General features: G+C 43.5%; 1 protein-coding gene across 1 annotated transcript in view; it reads left to right on the plus strand.

Moving 5' to 3' along the window:
• Nucleotides 1–20,644, plus strand: part of boka (BCL2 family apoptosis regulator BOK a) — a 57,998-nt gene that overhangs the window by 33,829 nt on the left and 3,525 nt on the right. Inside the window, exon 4 of the mRNA XM_078209265.1 lies at nucleotides 7,616–7,779. Coding sequence (XP_078065391.1) covers nucleotides 7,616–7,779 — 164 coding nt within the window. The remainder of the gene's footprint in view (nucleotides 1–7,615; nucleotides 7,780–20,644) is intronic.

Raw genomic sequence — 20,644 nt, forward strand, 5'->3', positions numbered from 1 at the left:
GTTTGGAGTTCCTAACAAACTGAACAGAAATTGACTTTGAGTCTGTCGTTTATTTTAGATTGATTTGGTAGAAAACTAGGGATTTTTTTTCTTGCATTCTTTCATGCCATAGAGTAATTGTTCATCCAATTAATAAAGTTTAAGACTTTATAAATTGTTCATCATTGAGAGTTGGATTTCAGCCAATGGAGTGTGTAACAATGGCAAATATTGCTCAATAAAAGAGTTGCTTTATGTTGCCTACATTTCACTAACGTTTGTACCTTGGCTAGCTCATGGCAAGGCCAGTATTTGTTGCCTCTCCCTAATTGCCCCTTGAGAAGCTGGTAATGAGCCTCCTTCTCAGAACCGCTGCAGTCCATGTGGTGTAGATACATCCACTGTGCTGGTTGGAAGGGAGTTCCAGGACCTTGACCCAATAACAATGAAGGAACGGCAATATATTTCCAAGTGAGGATGGTGTGTGACTTGGAGGGGAACTTGCAGGTGGTGATATTCATCTGCTGCATCTGCTGCGCCTGTCCTTCAAGGTGGTAGTGGTTGTGGGTTTGGAAAATGCTATCAAAAAAGCCTTGTTGAGAGGCTGCAGTGCATTGTTTAGATGGTCTGTGCTACTGCCATTGTGCATCGGTGTTGGAAGGAATGAATGTTACGGTTGGCAGATGAGGTGCCGATCAAGCGGACTGCTTTGTCCTGGAAGTGTCAGCTTCTTGAGTAATTTTGGAACTGCACTCATCCAAGCAGGTGAAGAGTATTCCATCACACTTCTGATTTGTGCCGTGACATTTTGATAGTCAGGAGATGAGTTACTCATCACAGGATTCCAAGCCTTTGAACTGCTCTGGTAGTCGTAGTATTTATATGGTTGGTCCAGTTCTGTTTCTGATCAATGGTAACCCGCAGGATGTTGATTGTGAGGGATTCAGTCATAGTAATGCCATTGAATGTCAGGGGAGATGGTTGAATTCTCTCTTGTTGGAGATGATCATTGCTCAGCACTTCTGAGGTACGAATGTTACTTGCCACACATCAATCCAGGCCTGGATATTATCCACGTCCTTCTGCAGTTAGACATGGACTGCTTCAGTATCTGAGGAGTTGTGAATGTTGCTGAACATTGTGCAGTCATCAGTAAACGTCCCCACCTCCAACAGTACGATGGAAGGAAGGTCATTGATTAAGCAGCTGAAGATTGTTGAGCCTACGACACTACCCTTTCCTGGAGCTGAGATGATTGACCTCCAACAACCACAACCATCTTACTTTGTGCCAGGTATGATTCCAGCCAGCGGAGAGTTTTCCCTGATTCCCACTGACTTCAGTTTTGCTAAGACTCCTTGATGCTACCCTTGATCAAATGCTGTCTTAACGTCACTTGCAACTCTCTTGAATTCTGTTCTTTTGTCTGTTTTTGGATCAAGGCTATATTGAGGTCAGAGCCAAGTAGCCCTGGTGGAACCCAAACCAAGTATCAGTGAGCAGGCTATTGCTGAGTAAGTGCCTCTTGATAGCACTGTTGATGAACCTTTCCATTACTTTACTAATGATCTAGAGTAGACTGATGAGGCAGTAATTGGTTGGAATAGATTTTTCCTACTTTTTGTGTACAGGACATACCTAGGCAATTTTCCACATTACTGGGTAGATGCCAATGTTATAACTGTACTGGAATGGCTTGGCTAGGGCAAGTTCTGGAGTACAGGTCTTCATGACTATTGCCGGAATATTTTCAGTATCCATAGCCTTCAGCTATTTCTTGATATCATGTGGAGTAAATCGAACTGGCTGAAAACTGACATCTGCGAACTTCCAGAGGAAGTCGAAATGGATCATCCACTCGGCACTTCTGGCTGAAGATCGTTGCAAGTGTTTCAGCCTCTTCTTTTGCACAGATGTGCTGGACTTCCCCATCATATATTCTTGCTCTAACATGAAGGATTCAGACTTTGGACAGAAATCAAGATTCAGTCAAAAACTAGAAATGAAATAGGGCTTGTGTTAGAAAGGAAGTTCAATGGAAAATGTGGGAGAGGGATGCCAATGGGGAAAATAGATGATGGATATAATGGACTGGATACAGTTGAAGTAAGCGGAATGTGTAAGGGCAGCACAGCACAGACAGAGGTAGAGATCTATGGCAGTCAACCTTCTGGGAGGAATGTGACACCAATGAAAAACTCGCTGATAATATCAAAATCAGTGTGAACCTGCTTGAAACAGGCCAAAACCCAAGGGGTAACAGTGAAAGGACGCATTGGTAGAATTTGATTCAGCAGGTTTATGTGAATCTGTGGCCCAGATTTTCATCCTTGGGTTGGGTACACAGAGTCAGGTGACTTCCTGGCTTGCCAAACATAGCCATTAAAAATATCCGCTCACGGGTGGGTCTTTGGTCATTGGGGAGCTTTGAGTTGGGGGGGGGGCGGTGGGCTGCAGTAGGAGCCTGGCAAGGTGACCCCAGAATGAGTTTGGAGGCTGCAAGATGTGGAGGCAGATGGGTGCAGAAAACATTGGAGGAAGCTGGTGATTGAAATGTCCAGCTGTCTCCTCAGTTCACGCAGCAGCCCGGCTCGATTCCAGTCCCACCCCCTTGAGGATGGCAAACTTCAGGTTCAGGGCTGAGACTTAGAATTTGCTGCCATTTCCAGGATTTTTGCCATGACAGAAAGCCTCTCCTTCGTGGCAGAAATCCAGGCCGTGTTTTCACTCATCAAACAAACAATAGAAAGCAGTTGGGAGGTTGAAGTTGAGAACATAAATGGCCCATTGCCATCATGTTGAATGCTCTCAGTGGAACTCACTCGACATATTGGTGCCATGTTGTTATGATTGCCAACCCTTCAGGACTGACCTCGAGTCTCCAGCAATCGGAGATTAATTCCTAGAACATTGTTGTGAGCCAATGCAAGAGGAGAATCACAGTGACATTAAAAGAAATTGTGTACACTTTTATTGTTAAATATTGAACACTTTCACTGATTAGATATAAAAATATTGGAGATGTGGCAAAAGGCTGTTTGACTGATAGTCAAGAATCATCCAATCAGATAACAAAGAGATTGCTGATATCTATTGGTGTGCACCATGACGATGGACAGGCTGGGCAACCAATGGCAGGAGTGTGGGGGTGGGAGGTCATGTGATGAAATTTCCAGGAATACATCCAACTATATTTGGCAATCCACAGCACCCTCGCATCTATAATTTTACTGCAATGGAGGAATGAAACATTTCCTCCACATCTGTTTCTGCCTGCAAGTGTGTAGAGGCAAATTCAAAAGGAAATTGGATAATGTCTGAAGAGAAAAGATTTTCAGGGCTACGTGGGAATGGTAGAATGGGACTAAATCAGTTGCCATTGTACAGAGCTGCAAGACACAATAGGCCAAATGACCTCATGTATCGTAACTATCCTTTGATTCTGTGATTTTGTAACACTCTGTAACACACTAATACACTACAAAACTCTATCACCTCACATTGTAACACATTGCAGTACACGATAACCCCACCTTGTAATGCACTACAAAACACTATAATCCCACATTGTAACGCATTATAACATATTGTATTGCACTGTGACACAATGTAACACACTGTAACCCCACATTGTAACGGACTGTAATGCCCACATTGTAACAGTATTGTAACACCACATTGTAATATACTGTAACACACACTGTAACACCCTGTGAGCTGGTGTTGTTCTCCTTGGACCAACAGATGATATGGGGAAAGCTGACTTAGATATACGAGTTCATGACTTTCACTTAGTTCCTCTGCTGCCACTGCATCATTCTTTAGTTTGCAATAAATGTAGTTTTGAAAGCTAATATTAAAATTTTGGCAGTTTATTTTTCTTTGTGGTTTGACTGCAGCTAGTACAAGCCCAGAGTCCTGTGGAACCACATCCTTTGTGAACAGTTAGAATGATAGAATCATGCAGTGCAGAAGAGGCCCTTCCGCCCATCGAGTCTGCACTGACACGCGAGAAACACCTGACATCCCACCTAATCCTTCGCACTTAGCCCATAGCCTTGAATGTTATGACATGCTCATCCAAGTACTTTTTAAGGATGTGAGGCAACTCGCCTATACTACCTCCCATGGTTCAGCTGGTAGCATACTTGGAACCTTACGACTCAGATACATGTTCCACTCTGGGGTTTAAGCATGGAAATCAAGGCTTACACTCCAGTGCAGTACTGAGAGAGCAATGCGCTGTCATAGGTGCCATCTTTCAAATGAGATAAAACCATAGAATCCCTACAGTATTACAATATTCGGCCCATTGAGTCTGCACCGACTTTCTGAAAGAGCATCTTACCCAGGCCCACTACCCCGACCCTATCCCCGCAACCTTGTGGATTTAGCATGGCCAATCCACCTAACCTGCTCATCTTTGGATTGTGGAAGGAAACTGGAGCACCCAGAAGAAACCCACACAGACACGAGGAGAACATGCAAACTCCACGCAGTCACCCAAGGCCAGAATTGAACTCGGGTCCCTGGAGCTCTGAGGCAGCAGTGCTAAACACTGTGCCACCATGCCACCCCCATATATTAAACTGAGGGTCCATCTACCTGCATGGGTGGGTGTAAATGATCCCATGGCAGTATGTTATATTGTGATATTTTGAAGAGCAGGTGAGTTATCTCTGGTGTCTTGTAAATATTTATCCCTTAATCGAAATCACAAAAAAACAGATTATCTGGTCATTGTTGTGGGATTTTGTTGTGTTAATTAGCTATTGTGTTTCCTACAACAGTGACTACACTTCAAAAAATATATAGTTGTCTGTTGTTTTACAGCTTTAAACACCTTCCAAGCATTCCAGTTTAATGAGACAAACAAGGACACTAATTCAATTATTTATTTATTTAACACCTCTAGTACCAACTCAAGCATAAACAGTTGCAACTCATTAACTCTTTACTGAACTTTTAACTCTAGCTGAATATCAACTCTCCATAAGACCATAAGACGTAGGAGCAGAATTAGGCCACTCGGCCCATCGAGTCTGCTCCGCCAATCAATCATGACTGATATTTTTCTCATCTCCTTTCTCCTGCCTTTTCCCCATAACCCCTGATCCCGTTATTAATCAAGAACCTATCCATCTCTGTCTTAAAAACACTCAATGACCTGGCCTCCCCAGCCTTCTGCAGCAAAGAGTTCCACAAATTCATCACTCTCTGAAGAAATTCCTCCTCATCTCTGTTTTAAAGGACTGTCCCTTTAGCCTGAGGCTGTGCCGTCTGGTTCTAGTTTTTCCTACTAGTGGAAATATCCTCTCCACGTCCACTCTATCCAGGCCTCGCAGTATCCTGTAAGCTTCAATAAGATCCTCCCTCATCCTTCTAACTCTAACGAGTACAGACTCAGAGTCCTCAACTGTTCCTCATACGACAAGCTCTTCATTCCAGGGATCATTCTTGTGAACCTCCTCTGGACCCTTTCCAAGGCCAGCACATCCTTCCTTAGATATAGAGCCCATAACTGCTCTCAATACTTCAAATGGGGTCTGACCAGAGCCTTATACAGCCTCAGAAGTACATCCCTGCTCTTCTATTCTAGCCCTTTCGGCATGAATGCTAACATTGCATTTGTCTTCCTAACTACCAACTGAACCTGCACGTTAACTTTAAGAGAATCTTGAACAATGACTCCCAAGTCCCTTTGTGTTTCTGATTTCCTAAGCATTTTCCCATTTGGAAAATAGTCTATGGCTCCATTCCTCCTTCCAAAGTACATAACCTTACACTTTTCCGCATTGTATTCCATCTGTCACTTCTTTGCCCACTCTCCTAAGCTGTCCAAGTCCTTCTGCAGCCCCCCCTCAATACTACCTGTCCCTCTACATATCTTTGTATCATCTGTAAACTTAGCCACAGTGCCTTCAGTTCCTTCCTCCAAATCGTTAATGTATATTGTGAAAAGTTGTGGTTCCAGCACTGACCCCTGAGGCACACCACTAATCACCAGCTGCCATCCTGAAAAAGACCCCTTTATCCCAACTCTCTGCCTTCTGCCAGTCAGCCAATCCTCTATCCATGCCAGGATCTTACCCTCAACTGCGCATAGACTTTAACTGAACATCACTTTAACTATTTAACTGAAAATAGATACTACTGAGTTTAGGAAAACCTTGGCCAAGAAATATTCTGGATGTAGACTCTATTTTCTCCTCTCTGAAGTATCCTTCAAGGTGCAAGCTTCTTCTTGCGATGGTTGGTCTCTTCGAGTTATCACTGCCAAACGAAGAACTCACATGTCTTTTATCCACAATTCTCCACTTGCTTCCAGAAGATACTCTGTCATCCAGCCAATTGTGTTACCAGAAACCAATCACATGGCTTGAACATCCAGTGAAATTACTTTTGAACGAAACCATTATGCTTAGTTCAAACTGCATACTCCATACATAATAGCCATATAAATCGGAGTCATGCTGTCTGTTTATGCAAACAACTTCCCTGATCTGATCAACACAGGAAGCTTCAGATCACAGCTCCCAGACCAGAGCTTCTTTCCAACCTGCATCTGGTTTTAATCTATAAGTGACCAAAATTCCCAGCATGTTATTCAGCCCGAATAGCCATTTTAAAGCCACTATTGCCATTATCGTTGTTAAATTATTGTTGTAGCTATTTTTTCTAGAGTGTGTCAATGTCTGCGGGTGATTTCCTGGAGTGTGTCATGATCTGCGGGGGATTCCATGGAGTGTGTCATGATCTGCATGGGATTCCCTGGAGTGTATCATGGTCTGTGGGGGATTTCCCAGAATGTGTTATGATCTGCATAGGATTCCCTGGAGTGTGTCAATATCGTAGAATCATAGAATCCTACAGTGCAGAAGGAGGCCATTCGGCCATCGAGTCTGCACCGACCACAATCCCACCTGGGTCCTATCCCCATAACCCCATGCGCTTACTCTAGCTGTTCCCCCTGACACAAAGGGACAATTTAGCATGGCCATTCCACGTAACCCGCACATCTTTGGACTGTGGGAGGAAACTCAACACACCCAGAGGAAACTCACGCAGACATAGGGATTCTGCGAGGATTCCCTGGAGTGTGTCATTATCAACAGGGGATTCCCTGGAGTGTGTCAATATCTGCAAGAGATTCCCTAGAGTTTGTCAATATCTGCAAGAGATTCCCTGGAGCTTGTCATTATCTGCAGGGGATTCCTTGGAGCGTATCACTATCTACAGGGGATTCCTGGAGTGTATCAATATCTGCGGGGGATTCTCTGGAGTGTGTCAGTGTCTGTGGGGGTCCCCAGGAAAGTGCCAATTCCTAGCAGTTTGCAAACGCGCAGAAAGGGTTCAAAACCAATGCTTTATATGTTGGCTGAGCAGCGAACCTTTCATGTTTAATTTAAAAGGCTATGAGAAGAGGACTCGAAAATAGTGAAAAAATCTTTTAGCAAGCCAACACCAACATGATGAGCTGAAAGGCCACCTGTTCTATACAATTCTAGGATTCACGGATGAAGGGAAATAATGTGTGGATATCAATTATCAGAAAAACATTGTGGTTCTGTCTATTGAATTGTCCTGTATCTTTATGGTCCTATATGTTGAGTGCTCCTGTATTTTTGTTGTGTAGGTATAACCTGGGGGAAGGTGGTGGCCCTATATGCTGTAGCTGGAGGACTAGCCATTGACTGTGTGAAACAGGGTCAGCATGCCATGGTACACACAATTGTCGATTGCTTAGGAGAATTTGTCCGGAAAACCCTGGTGACGTGGCTTAGGAGGCGAGGCGGATGGGTAAGAGACAATCTTTTCAATTGCTTTCAATAGTTATAGTAATATTGGCCCCTCAACATAATGAATAAGGATTTTCACCCGAATAAATATTGGCTAATGTTAATGAGGTATTGTGGTGTAGTGGGGAGTGTCCCTGTCCCTGAGTCATAAACTCCCGGTTCAAGTTCCACTCCAGGACTTGATGGCCAAGAAATAATGCGGCCAATCATATTTAGTATCAACATATAAATCCTTCCAACACATGCCAGTGGCGGACGGTAAGAGTGGGAGAGATTCCTGCTCAGCTATGGGATGGAACAAAATTAGAGCTTCTACCTTTGCTATCCATAGTTCCAGGCAAGAACATGCATGAAAAAGTGTATGTTGCCACAGCATTTCAGGCTCCTTGAGGGACTGGTTGGCTCAGTTGGCTGGACGGCTGGTATGGTTCAGACTGATGGTAACAGCACTGAGTTTGATCCTTGTTCCATTTCGGGTCAATTCTGGCTCTGCCTCCAGGCCCCACCCATGGTGGAAATCTTAACTCCACATGCACCTCTCTTCAGGCAGAGGATTTGAGAAGAATGCAGTGAGTACTTGTAAGGTTATCAAGCTTCCAGCTCAGAAAGATCTCAGTTTGATCACTGATTGGTGCTGTTAGAGCAGTGTTAAGGACTTAAAGAATACTTCAATGCCCCAGGAATTAGAGAAGGAAAAATCAAGCAGTGTTCTCATTCTGAATAACTGTTTCTCCTGTGTACCAATGCTGGCTAAGGATTCAGGATCTGTAATGATACCTGTCTATACATGAAGGACAAGTGTTTTTTTAATCATTGAACTTTAAAATTCTCATCCTTTGATGTTCAAATCCTTCCATGGCCTCATCCCTCCCGATTTCCATAATCTTCTTCAAGCTTCTAAGGACTTACATTTTTCTAAGGGTTTTTCTCCCTTTACATCAATCCTGGCAGTTGTGCCTTCATTCATTTTATCCCTAACCACTGGGATTCCCTCCCAACGCACCTCCGCCTCTTTATCTCTCTCCTCCTTTAAGATCCTCCTTAAAATCTACTTATTTGGCTCTTTGAAGTTAAAGATGGTATCAAATTAAAAGAACAATGTACAATGTTGTGAAGAATGGTGGTAGGCCAAATGATTGGGAATATTTTAGAAACCAGCAAAGGATAACTAAAAAAAGAGAGAAAAATTGGAGTAGGAGAGAAAACTAGCAAGAAATATAAAAACTTCTACAAGTGTTAATAAGGAAAAGAATAGTGACAGTGAGTGTTGGTCCCTTAGAGGGTGAGACTTGGGAGTTAATAATGGGAAACAAGGAAGTGGCAGAGATTTTGAACAAGTATTTTGTATCTGTCTTCACAGTAGGTTACACAAAAAGCCTCCCAAGAATACTCGAAAATCAGTGAGCAAAAGGGAGAGAGGAGTGTAAATCAATCAGGATCACTATGGGAAAGTACTAGAAAACTAAAGAGACTAAAGTTCTTTGGATCTGATGGCCTGCATTGGAGGGTCTTAAGAGAAGTAATTGTAGAGATAGTAGATGCAATGATTGTAATCTTCCAAAATTCTTTAGAAAGATCCAAGCAGATTGGAAAACCACAGATATAACACCAATATTCAAATGAGGATGGAGGCAAATAACAGGAAAATAACGGCCAGTTAGTCTAACATCTGTCATCGGTAAAATGTTCGAGTCCATTATTAAGGAGGTAGCAGCAAGACACTTAGAAAATCATAATATCATCAGGCAGAGTCAAACATGGTTTTGTGAAAAGGAAATCATATTTGACAAATTTATTAGATTTCTTTGAGGCTATAACAAGGAGGGTGGGTAAAGCAGAACCAGAAGAAGGGTGGGTAAAGGAGAACCAGTAGATATACTGTATTAGGATTTCTAAATAGCATTTGGAATAAAAGATAACTGCAGATGATAGGGGTTCATGGTTTTGGGGGTGATTTATTAGCATGGATCGAGGATTGGCTAAATAATAGGAAACAAGGGTTGAGATAAATCTGTCATTTTCAGATTGGCGAAGTGCTAATTTGTGAAGTGCTGCAGGAATCAGTGCTGGTACCTCAACTATTTATGATCTACATCAGTGATTTGGATGAAGAGATTTCCTATATTGGAGCCAAACTTGCTGATGATACAAAGATAGATAGGAAAGCAAGTTGTGATGTGGAAAGTCTGCAAAAGGATATAGATAGGAAAAGTGAGTGGGCATAAATTTGGCAGATGGTGTATAGTGTGTGGAAATTTCAGGTTGTCCACTTTGGCAGGGAGAATAGAAAAGCAGACTATTATTTAAATGCCAGGATCTGTTTGTCCTTGTACATGAATGACAAACCATTAACGTTCATGTAGAGCAAGTAATTAGGAAGGCAAATGGGATGTTGGCCTTCATTGCAAGGGGGATGGAATATGAAAGTAGGAAGATCTTGCTACGACTACAGGGCATTGCTGAGACCAGACCTGGAGTACGGTGTATAGTTTTGGTCTCCTTACTTTCATTGGAAGCAGTTCAGAGAAGGTTCCATAGGCTGATTCCTGGATGAAGAGGTTGTCTTATGAGGAGAAGTTGAGTAGGTTGGGCCTATACTCATTGGAGTTTATAAGAATGAGAGGTGATCTAATTGAAACACTTATGATTCTGGGGGGATTAGTAGCATAGATACTGAGAGGATGTTTCCCCTCGTGGGAATATAAAACTAGGGAGCGCAGTTTGAAAATAAGGCATCTCCCATTTAAGACAGAGATGAGAAAGAATTTCCTCTTTCAAAGCGAGCAGCAGAGGCTGGATCATTGAAATTATTCAAATTTTTGATTGACAAGACAATCAAGGGTTATGGGGGGCAGACAGGACAGTGGAGCTCAGGTATTAGCTATGTGCTTATCAAATGGATAAGCAGCTCAATGGGCCAAATGGCCTACTCCTATCCCTAATTCTTATGAAAATTTTGGTCACGTATCCTCCCAACTTACTCTCAAGCTTGGCATCTGTTTTTGTTTGATAATGCTCCTGCGAAACACCTTGGGACGTTTTCCTACATTAACAATGAGAATCCACAGAACTCCATAGAACCCCTACAGCGCAGAAGGAGGCCATATGGCCCATTGTGTCTGCACCGAATCTCCGAAAGAACATCTTAGTCAGCCCCATCCCACCCTACAATATAAATACAAGTTACAAGTTTTGCCTTTGTTGTTTCTCTGTTCCTGCACCTACAGAAATAAAACCAGTTATATGTTCATTGGAATAAAACTAATACACTTACTGCTTTCAGGATGAATGAAGTTCTAAAGAGTTGGAAGGAATTTTTGAAGAATAAAACTCTTAACCCCTTATTCCGTTGCCTAATGCTGGATCTGCGAAGGAGTTTCTTTTCTGTTTTAGTTAATCATTCCCCCATTCAGCACAGCATAAATTGCTGTTGAAATAGGTATATTTTGTCAGTTAAGATTTCTACTGGTCTTGCTCTTATCTATTTTTGTACTTAACTGAAGAGCCAGAGGAAAGTATGGTCATTACCATCTGGGAGTATAAATTAATCCGACAGATCAAAGAAATCCTTTGGTATAAAGGAACTCAAGCAAGTCTTGTGGCATAGTGGGTAGCCTCTGAGTCAGAAGCTCTGGGTTTGAGGCCCACTCCAGGACTTGAGGGCAAAAGAAGATGTGTTCATAACACGGTCAAACCGGCTGAGTATCAGCCTGCAAAATCCTTCCCATTGGATAAATGAACTCAGCCATACAGTACAGAGAGCATTATAAAGAATGTGGGAATATAGGAGTACTTGTACAACCTAGTTGTTCAGAGTTTCTGGGGTATCTGAATAATTATTATTCCATGCCGGCCTCAGCTGATCTGCTGCTGAAACCCTCATTTCTGTCTTTGTTAAGTTCAGACCTGCCTATTTGAATGCTTTCATGACTAGCCTCCCAACCTTTCCTCATAAGACTATCTTTTCATCCATCTTTCTTTATATCATCAGCAAATTTGGCTCCCTTGATTTGATTTGATTTGATTTATTATTGTCACATGTATTAGCATACAATGAAAAGTACTGTTTCTTGCGCGCTATACAGACAGAGCATACTGTTCATAGAGAAGCAAATGAGAGCGTGCAGAATGTAGCGTTACAGCTAGGGTGTAGAGAAAGTTCAACTTAATGTAAGGTAGGTGCATTCAAAAGTCTGACGGCAGCAGGGAAGAAGCTGTCCTTGAATCAGTTGGTACATGACCTCAGACTTTTGTATCTTTTTCCCGATGGAAGAAGATGGAAGAGAGTATGTCCGGGGTGCATGGGATCTTTAATTATACTGGCTGCTTTTCCGAGGCAGTGGGAAGTGTAGACAGAGTCAATGGATGGGAGGCTGGTTTGCGTGATGGATTGGGCTACATTCACGACCTTTTGTAGTTTCTTGCGGTCTTGGGCAGAGCTGAAGCCATACCAAGCTGTGATAGAGCCAGAAAGAATGCTTTCTATCGTGCATCTGTACAAGTTGGTGAGAGTTGTAGCTGACATGCCAAATTTCCTTAGTCTTCTGAGAAAGTAGAGGCGTTGGTGGGCTTTCCTAACTATAGTGTCGGCATGGGGGGACCAGGACAGGTTGTTGGTGATCTGGACACCTAAAAACCTGAAGCTCTCGACCCTTTCCACTTTGTCCCCATTGATATAGACAGGGGTATGTTCTTCTCTACGCTTCCTGAAGTCGATGACAATCCCCTTCGTTTTGTTGACATTGAGGGAGAAATTATTGTTGCTGCACCAGTTCACCAGATTCTCTATCTCATTCCTGTATTCTTGTCATTGTTTGAGATCTGACCCACTACAGTGGTCTCATCAGCAAACTTGAAAATCGAGTTGGAGGGGAATTTGGCCACATAGTCATAGGTGTATAAGGAGTACAGTAAGGGGCTGAGAACACAGCCTTGTAGGGCACCGGTGTTAAGGATGATTGTGGAGGAGGTGTTGTTCCCTATCTTTACTGATTGTGGTCTGTGGGTTAGGAAGTTCAGGATCGCAGAGGGAGGAGCTGAGACCCTGGCCACAGAGTTTAGAGATGAGTTTCACAGGAATAATGGTGTTGAAGGCTGAGCTGTAGTCAATAAATAGAAGTCTGACATTGGTGTCTTTGTTATCTAGATGTTCCAGAGTTGAGTGCAGGGCCAGGGAGATGGCATCAGCTGTGGACCTGTTGCGGCGGTAGGCAAACTGTAGTAGATCCAGGTAGTCCGGGAGGCTGGAATTGATTCATGCCATGACTAACCTTTCGAAGGACTTCATAATGATGGATGTCAGAGCTACCAGACGATAGTCATTAAGGCACGCTGCTTGGCTTTTCTTAGGTACCGGGATGATGGTCGTCTTCTTGAAGCAGATAGGGACTTCAGATTGTTATAAAGAAAAGTCTGGAGATTCCCATATGGAAACTCATGAACTTTGAGCTGAACTAAAATGTTGTTGTCTGTAATTTAACAAACACCAAGCCCTGCTCATTTAGTGTACTCACTGACTTACACAGGCTTCTGGCCTGGCAGTGCCTCAATCTAAAGATTCCCATCCTTGTTTTCAAATCCCTTAGCTGCTCCCTCTCTTTAACATCCTTCAACCCTACAACCCAACGAGATCTCTGTGCTCCTTGAATTCTGACCTCCTGAGCATCCCCAATTTTAATCACTCCACCATTGCAACCATATCCTTAACTCCCTACATCCTAAACTCTGGAATTCCATCCCTAAACCTGTCTAGCTCTCTCTCTGTAAGCTTTTAGACACCTTTGCTAATACCTCGTAGCTCAGTGTCAAGTTGTCATAGAGTCATACAGTATAGAAACAGACCCTTTGCCCCACCATGTCTATGCTGACCATCAAACATCAATCTATACTAATTAGATTTAGCAGCACTTGGTCTATAGCCTATTATGCCTTGGCGATTTAAGTGCTTGTCCAGATACTTCTGTTGCGAGGGTACCTGCCTCCATCACCATCTCAGGCAGCGCATTCCATATTTCCACCACCCTCTGGGTGAAAAAAAAATTCCTCTCTAAATCACTTATTTCTCACCTTAAACCTATGCACTCTTTTCTTAGACACCTCTGCCATTGGGGAAAGATTCTTACGATCTACCCTATCTATGCCTCTCATAATTTTGTATACCTCTTTCAGATCCCCCCTCAGCTTCCTCTACTCCAGGGAAAACAAACCCCACCTATCCAGTCTGTCCTCATAGCTGAGACTCTCCATCCCAGGCAACATCCTGGTGAATCTCCTCTGCATCCTCTCCAGTGTAATCATGTCCTTCCGAGAGTGTGACAACCAGAACTGCACACAATATTCCATCTGTGGCCTAACCAATGTTTTACAAAGTTGTGCCAAGACCTCCCTGCTCCTATATTCTATGCCCCAGCTAATGAAGGCAAGCATTCTATATGTCTTCCTCACGACTCTATCTAACTGTGCTGCCATCTTCAGGGATCTATGGATTTGTACACCAAGGTCCCTTTGTTCCTCAATACTCCCTAGGAACCTACAGTTCATTGTGTATATCCTGCCCTTATTAGACCTCCCAAAATGCATCACCTCACACTTATCAGCATTAAATTCCATCTGCCATTGCTCTGTCCAATTTACCAGCTGATCAACGTCAGTCTGTAGCCTAAGAATATCCTCCTCACTATCAATAACACCATTTTCATGTCATCTGTAAACCTTCTAATTATACCTTCTACATTCACATCCAAGTCGTTAATGTATATAATAAACAGCAAGGATCCCAGCACTGATCCCTGTGGTTCACTGCTGGTCACAAGCTTCCAGCCACTAAAACAGCCGTCCAATTAACAAACCAATTTTGGATCCAATTTGCCAACTTGCCTTGGATCCCATGGGCTCTAACTTTTTGAACCAGCCTTCCGTGTGGGACCTTGTCAAAGGCCCGTCTGAAGTCCATGTAATCCATATCAACTGCGCTACCCTCATCAATATATTTAGTTACCTTTTCAAAAAACTCAATTAGTGAGATAGTATCTCCCACCAGCAAATCCATGCTGACTATTCCTGATCAAGCAATCCCTAATGGCTGGGCAGGTGATGTATTGTAGCTGTATGATGTGGGAGCTGGCAGATCCCATTGCGAGCTGCAATGACCACATCTGCAACAAGTGTTGGTTGCTCGAGGAACTTTGGCTCAGAATTGATGAGCTGGAGTCTGAGCTTCAGATGCTGTGGCACATCAGGAGGGGGAGAGTTACCTGGACGCTTTATCTCAGGAGGCAGTCACACCCCATAGATTAAATACCTCAAATTCAGTCAGTGGTCAGGGACAGTGGTTGTCTGCCTGGTGCCAGGGTGAGGAACATCTACGACCCGCTTGAAAGGATATTGGAGTGGGAGAGAGAGGATCCAGCTGTTGTGGTTCACGTTGGTACAAACAACGCACGAAAGACTAGGAAAGAGGGCCTACCTGTTTGGGGATTATCAAGAACTAGGAACTAAATTAAAGAGCAGGTCCTCAAGAGTTATAATATATGGATTACTACCCGAGCCACGTGCGAATTGGCATAGGTTTGAGAAAATTCAGGAAGTAAGCACTTGGCTAAAGGAGTGGTGCGGGAAAGAGGGGTTCCATTTCATGGGACGTTGGCATCAGTATTGGAACAGGAGGGATCTGTACCGTAGGGACGGTCTCCACTGAACTGATCTAGGACCAGTGTTCTAGTGGAAAGGATAAATAGGGTGGTCACAAGGACTTCAAACTAGCAAGTGAGGGGCAAGGGAAGGGTAAAACTACAAGAAGTATAATGATTAATGGGAAGCAAAGGAGCAGATTAGCATGTGGGGAGGTGGGTTCAACTGCATGGAATATTATGAAAAGAATTAAAAGAAAGGAGAGCTCAGGAGAGGTTATTAAAATCTCCAGAACAAATAATAGGACAGAAAGTTTGGAAAAGGTTAGGAATCTAACTTCAGGCACAGCAGATAAGGGGAAGACAATGAAAAAGGGGTTGGCTAATGCAGGACTAAGGGTGTTGTATTTGAATGCGTGCAGTATACGAAATAAGGTAAATGAGCTTGTAGCGCAGATTGAAATTGGTGAGTATGATATTGTGGGCATCACAGAGACGTGGCTGTTAAGGGATCAGGGCTGGGAGCTAAGTATCCAAGGATACACATTCTATCAAAAAGACAGGTTGGGAGAGACGGCTGGGTTGCCTTGTTAGTAAGAAATGAAATTAAATCAAAAGCAAGAAATGATTGAGGGTCAGAAGATGTAGAATCTGTGTGGGTAGAGTTGAGGAACCACAATGGTAAAAAGACCATAATGGGAGTTATGTACAAGCCTCCGAGCAGTAGTCAGGATGTGAGGCACTAGATACACCAGGAGATAAAAAAAGGTGTGTAAGAAAGACAAGGTTACAGTGATCATGGGGGATTTCAATATGCAGGTGGACTGGGAAAATCAGGTTGGTAGTGGATCCCAAGAAAAGGAATTTCTGGAATGTCTATGAGATGACTTTTTGGAACAGCTTGTGGTGGAGCCCATTAGGGAACAGGCAATTCTGGGTTTGGTGATGTGTAACGAGGCAGACTTGATAAGTGAGCTTAAGGTGAAGGAACCCTTGGGAGGCATTGACCATAATATGATAGAATTCATCCTGCAGTATGAGAGGGAGAAGCTGGAATCAGATATAACCATATTACAGTTGAGTAAAAGCAATTAGAGAGGCATGAGCTGGCCAGATTAGCAGGGAAGACGGTGGAATAGCAATGGCAGGAGTTTCTGGGAGTAATTCAGGAGGCACAGCAAAATTGCATCCCAAGGAAGAAGAAGCATACTAAGGAGAGGATAAGGCAACCATGGCCGACAAGGGAAGTCAGGGACAACATAAAAGCAAAAGAAAAAGCATACAATGTATCAAAGGTTAGTGGGGAAACTAGGGGATTGGGAAGCTTTTAAAAACCAACAGAGGACAGCTAAAAAAGCAATAAGGGGGGAGAAGATGAAATATGAGGGAAAGCTAGCCAGGAATATAAAAGAAGATTGCAAGAGGTTTTTTTTGATATATAATGGGTAAGAGAGAGGCAAGATTGGACATTGGATCGCTGGAAAATGATGCTGGAGAAGTAGCAATGGGGAACAAAGAAATGGCAGAGGAACTGAACAGGTACTTCGCGTCAGTCTTCACGGTGGAAGACACCAGTAACATACCAAAAATTCAAGAAGTCAGGGGGCAGAGGTGGGTATGGTGGCCATTACAAAGGAGAAGGTGCTAGGGAAGCTGAAATGTCTGAAGGTGGGTACATTACCTGGAGCAGAAGGACTACACCTCAGAGATCTGAAGGAGAAAGTTGAAGAGATAATAGAGGCATTAGTGTTGATCTTTCAGGAATCACTGGAGTCCGGGAGAGTCCCAGAGGACTGGAAATGTAACGCCCCTGCACCCCTGTTTATGGAAGGAAGCAAAAGACGCGAAATTACCGGCCGGTTAACCTGACTTCGGTCATTAGTAAGGTTTTAGAGTCCATTATTAAGGATGAGATTTCAGAATACTTGGAAGTGTATGGTAAAATAGGGCGAAGTCAGCATGGTTTCATCCAGGGGAGGTCATGCCTGACAAATCTATTAGAATTCTTTGAGGAGATAACAAGCAGGTTAGACAAAGGAAAGCCAGTGGATGTTATTCATTTGGATTTCCAGAAAGCTTTTGTGACAAGGTGCCACACAGGAGGCTGCTGGGTAAAATAAGAGCCCATGGTGTTAGAGGCAAGCTACTAGCATGGATAGAAGATTGGCTGACTGGTAGACCTGGTGACCTGGTGTTGTGAGACTTCTTACTGTGTTCATCCCAGTCCAACGCCAGCATCTCCACATCATGACTGGTAGAAGGCAGAGAGTGGGGATAAAGGTATACTTTTCAGCATGGCAGCCAGTGACTAGTGGAGTTCCGCATGGGTCAGTATTGGGACCACAACTTTTCACTCTATGCATCAATGATCTATATGAAGGTATTGTGGCTGAGTCTGCAAATGATACAATGATATTGCGGAGGGACAGGTAGTATTGAGGAGGCAGGGAGGCTGCAGAAGGACTTGGACAGGTTAGGAGAGTGGATAAAGAAGTTGTAGATGGAACACAATGCGGGAAAGTGTGAAGTTATGCACTTTGATAGGAAGAATAGAGGCATAGACTATTTTCTAAATGGGGAGAGAATTCAGAAATCGGAAGCGCAAAGGAACTTGGGTGTCTTCTTTCAGGATTCTCTTAAGGTTAACTTGCAGGTTGACTTGGTAGTTAGAAAAGCAAATGTAATATTAGGTAAAAGAGGGGGAGGTGTGGCACTGTTAGTCAAGGACAGTATTACGGTGGCAGAAAGGACGTTTGATGAGGACTCGTCTACTGAGGTAGTATGGGCTGAGGTTAGAAACAGAAAAGGAGAGGTCACCCTGTTGGGAGTTTTCTATAGGCCTCCGAAAAGTTCCAGAGATGTAGAGGAAAGGATTGCAAAGATGATTCTGGATAGGAGTGAAAGTAACAGGGTAGTTGTTATGGGGGACTTTAACTTTGCAAATATTGACTGGAAAAGCTATAGTTCGAGTACTTTAGATGGGTCAGTTTTTGTCCAAGGTGTGCAGGAGGGTTTCCTGACACAGTATGTAGATAGGCCAACAAGAGGCGAGGCCACATTGGATTTGGTACTGTGTAATGAACCAGACCAGGTGTTCGATTTGGAGGTAGGGGAGCATTTTGGTGATAGTGACCACAATTCGGTTACGTTTACTTTAGTGATGGAAAGGAATAGGTATATACAGAAGGGCAAGAGTTATAGCTGGGGGAAAGGAAATTATGATGCGATTAGGCGAGATTTAGGATGCATAGGTTGGGGAAGGAAACTGCAGGGGATGGGCACAATTGAAATGTGGAGCTTGTTCAAGGAACAGCTGCTGGGTGTCCTTGATGAGTATGTACCTGTCAGGCAGGGAGGAAGTGGTCAAGTGAGGGAACCGTGGTCTACTAAAGAAGTTGAATCTCTTGTGAAGAGGAAGAAGGAGACTTATGTAAAGATGAGACGTGAAGGCTCAGTTAGGGCGATTGAGAGTTACAAGTTAGCCAGGAAGGACCTAAAGAGAGAGTTAAGAAGAGTCAGGAGGGGACATGAGAAGTCTTTGGCAGGTAGGATCAAGGAAAACCCTAAAGCTTTCTATAGGTATGTCAGGAATAAAAGAATGACTAGGGTAAGATTAGGGCCTGTCAAGGACAGTAGTGGGGAGTTGTGCGTGGAGCCTGAAGAGATAGGAGAGGCGCTAAATGAATATTTTTCGTCAGTATTCACGCAGGGAAAAGACAATGTTGTCGAGGAGAATACTGAGGTACAGGCTATTGGACTAGACAGGATTGAGGCTAATAAGGAGGAGGTGTTAGCAATTCTGGAAAGTGTGAAAATAGATAAGTCCCCTGGGCCAGATGGGATTTATCCCAGGATTCTCTGGGAGGCTAGGGAGGAGATTGCAGAGCCTTTGGCTTTGATCTTTATGTCGTCATTGTCTACAGGAATAGTGCCAGAAGACTGGAGGATAGCAAATGTTGTCCCCTTGTTCAAGAAGGGGAGTAGAGACAACCCTGGTAATTATAGACCAGTGAGCCTCACTTCTGTTGTGGGCAAAGTTTTGGAAAGGATTAAAAGAGATAGGATTTATAATCATCTAGAAAGGAATAATTTGATTAGGGATAGTCAACACGGTTTTGTGAAGGGTAGGTTGTGCCTCACAAACCTTATTGAGTTCTTTGAGAAGGTGACCAAAGAGGTGGATGAGGGTAAAGCAGTTGATGTGGTGTATATGGATTTCAGTAAAGCGTTTGATAAGGTTCACCACGGTAAGCTATTGCAGAAGATATGGAGGCATGGGATTGAGGGTGATTTAGTGGTTTGGATCAGGAATTGGCTTGCTGTTAGAAGACAGAGGGTGGTGGTTGATGGGAAATGTTCATCCTGGAGTTCAGTTACTAGTGGTGTACAGCAAGGATCTGTTTTGGGGCCACTGCTATTTGTCATTTTTATAAATGACCTGGATGAGGGCGTAGAAGGATGGGTTAGTAAATTTGCGGATGACACTAAAGTCGGAGTTGTGGACAGTGCGGAAGGTTGTTGCAGGTTACAGAGGGACATAGATAAGCTGCAGTGCTGGGCTGAGAGGTGGTAAATGGAGTTCAATGTGGAAAAGTGTGAGGTGATTCACTTTGGAAGGAGTAACAGGATTATAGAGTACTGGGCTAATGGTAAGATACTTGGCAGTGTGGATGAACAGAGAGATCTCGGTGTCCATGTGCATAGATCCCTGAAAGTTGGCACCCAGGTTGATAGTGTTGTTAAGAAGGCGTACAGAGTGTTAGCTTTTATTGGTAGAGGGATTGAGTTTCAGAGCCAGGAGGTCATGTTGCAGCTGTACAAAACTCTGGTGCGGCCGCACTTGGAGTATTGCGTACAGTTCTGGTCGCCGCATTATAGGAAGGATGTGGAGGCATTGGAAAGGGTGCAGAAGAGATTTACTAGGATGTTGCCTGGTATGGTGGGAAGATTTTATGAGGAAAGGCTGAGGGACTTGAGGTTGTTTTCGTTAGAGAGAAGAAGGTTAAGAGGTGACTTAATAGAGGCATACAAGATGATCAGAGGATTAGATAGGGTGGATAGTGAGAGCCTTTTTCCTCGGATGGTGATGGCTAGCACGAGGGACACAGCTTTAAATTGAGGGGTGATAGATATAGGACAGATGTCAGAGGTAGGTTCTTCACTCAGAGAGTAGTAAGGGCGTGGAATGCCCTACCTGCAACAGTAGTGGACTCGTCAACATTAAGGGCATTTAAATGG

Source organism: Mustelus asterias, chromosome 3, assembly GCF_964213995.1.
Source record: "Mustelus asterias chromosome 3, sMusAst1.hap1.1, whole genome shotgun sequence".
NCBI lineage: Eukaryota > Metazoa > Chordata > Chondrichthyes > Carcharhiniformes > Triakidae > Mustelus > Mustelus asterias.